The sequence below is a fragment of the Lutjanus erythropterus genome, chromosome 6, assembly GCF_056507025.1.
Source record: "Lutjanus erythropterus isolate fLutEry1 chromosome 6, fLutEry1.hap2, whole genome shotgun sequence".
Classification (NCBI taxonomy): Eukaryota; Metazoa; Chordata; class Actinopteri; order Lutjaniformes; family Lutjanidae; genus Lutjanus; species Lutjanus erythropterus.
Window position 1 is genome coordinate 7,281,914 of NC_139322.1, and position 8,026 is coordinate 7,289,939.

The 8,026-nt window shown below is 37.8% G+C and overlaps 1 protein-coding gene across 1 annotated transcript; it reads right to left on the bottom strand.

The window, feature by feature from the left end:
* Positions 1–114: 114 nt before the first annotated feature.
* Positions 115–7,742, bottom strand: LOC146324769 (V-type proton ATPase subunit S1-like). The gene is made up of 10 exons (XM_084720384.1): positions 7,587–7,742; positions 5,888–6,008; positions 4,386–4,460; positions 4,100–4,293; positions 3,969–4,006; positions 3,758–3,843; positions 3,386–3,624; positions 3,251–3,286; positions 1,537–1,774; positions 115–1,393 (listed from the first exon to the last, which is right to left on the bottom strand). The coding sequence occupies exons 1-10, from the start codon at positions 7,706–7,708 to the stop codon at positions 1,181–1,183; spliced, it is 1,362 nt and encodes a 453-aa protein (XP_084576510.1). The 5' UTR covers positions 7,709–7,742; the 3' UTR covers positions 115–1,180.
* Positions 7,743–8,026: the final 284 nt, after the last annotated feature.

Here is an 8,026-nt window from a genome sequence, read left to right on the forward strand (position 1 = left end):
GAGACTGGGAGTCACTGTCCTCAGACTCCTGAGAGTGAATTTTCAGAGCAGTGTGCTTTTGTTTTCAAGATAACGGACTGAACTTTATACTGACAGACAAGTGACAGTTGTAAACAGCTGCTCAACTTACAGTGTAGAACTTGTACTTGCTTGTTATTGTCAATTTACAATGCTGCACGCGTCCTGCGCTTCTGCAGTGCTCCTGCAGCCAGCTCGAGCCTCCCTGAGTCTGGGGAGGAGGGTACAGCAGAAAGTAACTCGATTCAACCATAGATTCAATGTTAAATACGATTTCTACCTATTTAATATACACCCTATTGTGTAAACACACTCTACATATTGCTCATTTAAAATTTTACAATTATTAAAAAATAGTTTATTTTATTATTGATCTATAAAGTATCCTGCCTCCATTACATATCTTTGTCATAAGTGTTTGATAACCACCTTTAAGGGTTCACTGCAAAAATGTGTTTATGTACACGTTTTATATTCTGTATAAAAAATATCAGCCAATATATCAACATCAGCATTTTTTTTTACTCCCTAATACCAGTATCGGCCCCAAAAATCCAGTATCGGTCGGGCTCCAATGGCATACTTTTGTAAGGCAATTCCAAAACAGCAACATTTCAGGATACAATCATAAATACCATTCTAGTCTTTATATACAGGCACTTCTTCATAACCAGTAGTCTTTAAATTACAGTAAAGTTGGAAAAATAAAAAAGTAAGAAGTGAGGTCTGAAATGGCCCTACAGCATCCAGCAACCACATTCATATTGGCACAGAGGGCATTCTCTGGGAAGAGACATTATTGCAAAATGATTTTTTGGGATAATATCCACTCAGTCGGGCCAACAGTTGCACAAAAAATATATCTGCACTCAAAATCAACTCGTATAAAGGTGCATCCATTTTGGCACTTGCAAATGTGGAGAGACGAAATGGAATGTGCCCTGCAAGGTGTCCCAAAGGCAACTGTGGAAGGATTCAGGAAAGAAAACTACAGGAGAGAATGTCAGAGAGAAGGTCAAACATCTTCAAAGACAAAAGGCCCAAACGTACAAAAGCCACAAGACGAGGAGGAACTCTCCACGAGGAGGCACTGAAGAACTGAGGATTGTGTGTGTGTGTGTGTGTGTGTGTGTGTGTGTGTGTGTGTGTGTTTTGGAGCGCTTTACTCCGACTGAGGCACAGAAATCGATGGACCTTTGGGGTCGTCAAATCGATCCATGGTGTTTAACTGCATGATCATGTGCAGACCATACACGAAAATCCACAGCATGAGCAGTGAGGTCAGCAGCCCCATCCAAATCCCCGCGGTGAAGAATCCTGCACAGTCATTGGCGTAGGCGAAATTTGTCCCGTTCCTCAAACCAAAGCCCTGAATCTGTGTTGTAAAATGAAATACATAAAACACTCAATGAACAGCTGAAAGTCTGAGCAGACACCTGATAATTAAAAAAAAGAACTTGATGCACTGGTGCAGGACTACTGAGTGGGCAGGATGTAAACACAGCACTGTAGTTGTACCTGGAAGTCGATGAAATTGAGCTTCCAATTAGAGGTGTTGTCGTTGGTGATGTTTAGCACTAGCAGAGGATCTCGGAAGCTGCTGACAGTCTGGCAGTGGTAGGAATACTCTGCAGGGGCGTAGATGTTGCGGCTCCCGAAGTAAGTTGCAATCTGATTGTTAGCCTGCAGCGTCACAGTGTCCAGGGTGAACCAGTTCCGTGCAGACACAGGATAAAACCGTTGACTCATGGAAAAACTGGAGATCAACAGGACAAGAGTGTTGCTGAGTATCTTAACAACAGCATTGCAGTGGCTACATTTATATGCACACTAATTTCCCACTGTTACTCAGAATACGACAATAGTCTGAATTTGATACAGGCCATGTAAACGGTATTTTCGTTTTGATATTCTGAGTTAGACCTTATTCTGGATGAAGCATATTCTGCTTGAGAGAGGTGGGATAAAATGGTATTATTCAGGTTTTAGGCGCATTCTTTAGACCGCAAATTTCAGAATATGCGTCTCAGTTGGGCTTTTTACTGAAGAAAATGTACTTTTTCTCTGGATTAACTTGAATCTTTGAGTTTTTAATCCCCACCCCCAAATCAGGTTCACAGGTCAAAAAATGACTCAAACATATTAAGCAATCATCAAAATAGTTGCAGATTAATATCATAATCGATTCATGATTGATTATTTGATTAACAGTTGCATCGTTGCGGCTCTAAATCATGCCGAAAAATATGGTCAACAATTATGCGGAGGATGAGATTTTAGCAATTTTAGTCTTTTCACTCCAGGTTAAAGGACTTCTAAACTCTTAATATAATAATGATGATGATAATAATAATGATTATGTAATATATAAATAAATACCTGAGGAAGATGCGTATTTAGTTGCAAAGATTTAACATTATAGAGACATACTTTAAGATGTGAAGCCAAGTTTTCAGGGGTTTTGAACAAATAATAGTTCAACTTTTTGGGAAATGCACTTATTTTCCATCTGTATGAGAATTACATGAGAAGATCGACACCACTCTCATGTGTCCCTTGAATATGACACTACATTCAGCAGCCAGTTGACGTAGCTTAGCATGAAGACTGGAAAGCAGGGGTAACAGCAAGCCTGGCTCTGTCAATAAGTAACTAAATCTGCCTGCCATCAGCTCTAAAACTCATTTATTAACCTGTTAACGCTTTATTGTTTAACTCTAGGGCACTGACTTAATTTTTGGTGTCACTGTTCCAAAGTTCCATGGATAACCTTTAACCATAATGTAATTAAAGTGGTCTGACATTAAACTAGATTTCTGTTTTCAGGCTTCAAAACAATCTAGCACAAGACAGGAGACTCTGGCCAATCACAGGTCACATCTCAACAATCAACTATATTTCTCCAGAACTGCCCACCACAGCTACAATCTATACAAACTGGTGACTTTACAGGGTGTATACCAGTGTTTCCCAAACTTTTTAAAAAAAAAATGAAAACTGTCGCGACCCATTTTTACTGCCATTTCTACATCACATACTACTATCTTGACATTTAAATAAAAACACAACAACATACACAAAATTTTAGAGATAAATAATACATTCATTTAGGCTGAGGCAACAGGCCATTAATTTCCTCTCATCATAAAAAAATAAAAATGAACATGGAATGCATAACCAAGATGGAAAATAGAACCCACTGGAAAAAAAAAAAATACACATATTGCCTTACCTTAGTGTATGGCCTGAGTTATAACTGAGGACAAGCCTAAAGTCAGAAAAGAAAAACACATTTTAAAAGAGTTTTTTCTTTTAAATAGCACAAAACTCAATTTCAAAAGAAACGCTAACATGCTGGTCATCTCACCGTGAGCTATTGGCGTTGCAAAAGGATCTAGACAGGGAAGGTGTTTCTGCAGCAAGGTCGATCCAGCTAGGAACCGGAGTATTAGTGGTGCTGACACTGAGATTCTGAGCCCAAAGCATTATGCAGGGGCCATCAGATGCATTGAACATGATGGGCGGTTTGACACCGGCATCAGGTGCGGGAGTTTGGAGCAAGGACCGCCCCACAGGCTGGTTAGACAGCGATGTCTCTGAAATCACCTACAGAGATAAGTAATTCAAATTAGAATTATTACACTTTAAGTCTTAGTAAATATAGCATAGATATAATTAAAAAACATAACTCTGGTAAATGATGTGGTAACATTTAAATGTGCTAATTATACTATCTTACTCGTGATGGCTGGAGGCCTGTGTACATGGCGGTGTACGGGACAATTTTGTCTTTCATGACACTCAGAACTTTCCCAATAATTTCATCTGTTGAAAGCAAAATAGTTATAGTTACACACTGCATATGTTAAAAACTGGAATGTGAAACGCTATACAGAAACTAAAATGCTGATCATTATACAAAATTTAATTCCTTAAGAGTTAAAACTTACCATTGTCACGTAGGACTTCCTTGCAAGTCCTGTGTGAGCTGTAAAACAGTAAAAGTGTTAAATTTCACCCAATTGAAAATAGAAAATGTATATAACTTTTCTACTGATCTGCTGCAAAGCACAAGTCTTACTCAGAACAATAAGGAAGATTGATGAGCAGCAGGTTGCTGATAGATGTGTTTATGCTGAGGTGTGACAGAGTGTCTGCGTCCACAAGCAGAGGCGAGGCGCCGAGCTTCTCCTGCAGCAGAGTCAGTATGGCAGAGGAGCCCGACCACTCTAATGCTGGAAGCATCACTGATGAGGAAGAAGACTGCAGTGCAGCCTGAAGAGGAGTGGGTGGAAAGAATTATTACTATTATTAGTCTGACAAAATCCTCTTAATGTATGACTAATGTAGAAGTTATAAAAACCTACCTCAAGGTTTTGAAAGGCACCATCCTGCTTGTTTCCATACACTCCGCCAAAGACTGTGAAGTCATCTTTGCTTAACTGAACACAAATAAGTGCAATAAGTACAATTCACCTACATGAAAACAGAAGTGGACCTTAAAAGTGTTGATCTCAGTGATTTCAGTTTTGGTTGATTTGTTGACAACTGCAGTTACCGGGGGTAACAGCAGCAAATGCAGTTTAATATTAAAGGTCAAAGAATTCTGAGGCAGGAAAACACACTACTGTTGTTTTTAAAAAAAAAAAAGTCAGGCAATAATTATGTGAGCAATAATGGCCTGATTTTATGTCACTCTTCGTCTACCAGCTCACTGTGGCTGCTCCTGACTGTTCCATTAATCCCTGCAGAATTTCACACTGATCTGCCGTCAGACAATGCCAGAAATGACTGTTGTCTTGTCTTGCTGATTTCTGTTGTCTTGCTAATCAGTGCTAATCTCACTGACAAACACATGGCATTTCCTTTGACTTCTTCATGATAAAAGTCAACTTGTGTTTTGCCAGTGAAATGCTTTTAATGTTCAAAAACAATCGATTTACGTTTTCCTTCCTTCCAACATCCGGCTCTACTCAGCAAGTAATCAGCTAAATCCTCACTTACATAGTTTTCATGCATTACAATTATAGTTTCAAGTTTTTTATGATCTTATTTCTTATTTTTATACTGCATACATTTATACATTTATGTATACATATATACATTTTATAATATATACATTCTTTTATCTATCCAGGCATGTGCAATATTTTATCTTCCATTTCGTATTAATTTATTAGTGTCATTGTTGTATCACTGTATTGTCTTGTTGGTTTACATACTGTATTGTATATAGGTTGACTGCAGCTCTATGTAGCACTATTGCACAAACCAAGTTACCCCTTAGGAACAATAATATATATACATCATATCATATCTTCTCTTAACACTGCAAATAAATATATTTAGCAATAATTTCATCAGTGGCTCCATAGGTTCAATCACCATTGTGTTACCACCTTCTGCAACAGATAGTGACTTCATGCACACTCATTTAAATAACATTCTTTGAGATTGTCACTTTAATACAAGTAAACACCACAACTAAAATATGAATCAAGCTCATTCATCAATCACAATAATGACCATCCACAAGTGAGAACAACCTTGAATGATGTTGCGTTACAGAGGAACTGTGAAAGAGGAAGTTATGCCAAAGCTCATTGTCACACCCGAATGAGAAGATCGTGTCACATGGAACTGCAAAGCAACTACACATGACTCATTATCACCCCATTTTACAAGACTTACATATCCAAGGACAGCCTTCATAATAGATGTTATGAAATCCATGAAAATCTCAGAGAATATCTGACTGTACAAGCAGAGTCTTCGTCCATGACACTTTTCACCCTTAGCTTCAATATATTTAGTGCTGTGCAGTAACCATGCTGAGCAGGAATAAAGTTTTCATGTCTCAGGGACTGACCTTGTCCTGCAGAAACAAAAGCACAGTGTGGGGGCCAGAGCCAAAGGCAGAGCTGATGTAGGCAGTCAGCTGGTCATTGGACATGATGTGACCAGCTGCAGGTGAGGCCAGTGATGGTAATCTGCACATGCAGGAAAGATGAGGACAAATTGTGATGTCTAATACAATTTTTCTCAGTTGCTTTAACACATTTTTGTAACAGTGTTACGGTTACCAGATCATTATCTACATTTATTTTATCAGTTTATACTAAACAGCAATTACTTCATCAGTCCTGAAAAAGGTGGTCAATGAAAACATTTTATTTTATACATCAGTGTCACCAAAATAAAATACTACGTCAAACAGCCAAACATCAAGGAAATTCTGTAAATAGAACAGATAACACAAACTGTTTTATATTTAATTTCTCATTAATACTCAGTTACAGTAACTAAATAGTTAAATCAAATAATCTCTTCATCCAAGTTAAAAGTATAAAAATGTTTTTCTTTTTTACTGCTTGTATGCACTTTGCACTTGTACTGGGATCACATTTAGAGTGACAGTTGTGTAAAATACTAAATAAATAAAGCTGCAATAACATTGGACAGTAAGACAAATCTCCATACAACAAATTCATGTATATTGCCCCTATCTGCCCACAGCTTTCCATCTATTTCATATCTAATAGTTGCAAAAAATCTTTTCTCATTGTGAAACTAGTTGTTATGTCCCTACAGTTTCTTCCCCTGAGAACAACATCTCACACAGTAGTATGAGTGGGCCTGTTATCCCTGTCTAATGTCTGTCTGCTTCATTAGAGTCTGTGATGTCTACTTAATGTACAGTAATACTCAATTTCACCACCTGTGATATAAACATGTTTGACAATCAATAATAACAGAGCTTAGGTATTTAGTTGATAAATCAATTAGTCAGCTGAAAGAGAATTAGTGGCCAACTATTTTGATAACTGACTACTCATTTCAGTCATTTTTCAAGCAAAAATGTCAAACATTTACTGGTTCCAGCTTCTCATATGTAAGCATTTGCTGCTTTTCTTCGTCATTTATGAAAGCCAATTTGAAGATGTTAATTTTTGCTGTAGGAAAGAGTATTTTCTTTCATTAATTCCATTCATTTTCAAGACTAAACGATAAAATCATGAAAATATTGGCAGATTAACCAATAATGGTTAAAAATAAAATAATCTTTAGCTAAAACCCTAAAATTTTGTTTACAGTAGTTTACAGATGGGAATCTAATCCTTCTATGTCATGACGTGTACAAACAATTTCTGTAACATACATACAACATAACATAAGCATGCTCAATGAAAATGTCTGAGAGTAATACAAAACATTAGGAAGGCAATGTAATCCATTTTGATTACCGAGGCTAACTCGCACTGCACCATTTCAGCTGTGTGGAAGCAACAAGTATTGCATAAAGTGTGAGAAATTAGCCATGAATTTCAGAAATTCAGTGTTTTACTCTTAGCCATCTAAAATACCTCTAAGTCAAAACAAACGTAAATTATTTATTTTTAGACTAGACTTACACTAGACTTCAAGGCTATGAGTTTTAGCTAGGTCGACCAACTAGTCTTGCTAAAAGTAGGAACACAGTTAGCTACAGGTGTTAGCATTAGCATGACAGAGAGTTGGCCGGTGTTGAATGTTTAAGAGACACATAGATATTAAAAATGCAATATTACCCGTCACTGGACCATATTAGAAGTGGTACTTGAGCAGTGGAGCTCCCTGTAGCGAAAAATGCGAAGAAAAAGGCAAAAAACGCCATTAATCGCACAGGACTCTTGCTCCTCGACCCTGCCATTTTCGTTTGGGTTTCCGCAAAGCTGTGATCACGTGACGCGACCAGCTGACAGTCATGTGCGGCCTCGCGACAGAAAGGACTTCCTGCTTCTTTCATTCTGCCTGCCCGAGCATTGTGTAGCAGGTAATCCCAAACCAGCGAACGATCTCGCGAGAGGAGATAATTTAATCCAAAACACGATCTTTTCCTAAACCAAACAACGTGTTTTCCATCCGTAAACATACCCAGATCACAAACAGAACGTTGCTACATTATAAAATAATCGGTTTGGACAATGAAGAAAAAACGTGTACAAATCTCGCGAGGGTTTCGCAATTC

Excerpts from the sequence above, each read along its gene's own strand:
- LOC146324769 (XM_084720384.1), bottom strand. The coding sequence starts at position 7,708 with ATGGCAGGGTCGAGGAGCAAGAGTCCTGTGCGATTAATGGCGTTTTTT. Across the intron at positions 3,625-3,757 it reads CAGGCCTCCAGCCATCACGA|GTGATTTCAGAGACATCGCT; the intron begins GTAAGATAGTAT and ends TTATCTCTGTAG. Across the intron at positions 1,394-1,536 it reads TCAATTTCATCGACTTCCAG|ATTCAGGGCTTTGGTTTGAG; the intron begins GTACAACTACAG and ends TTTACAACACAG.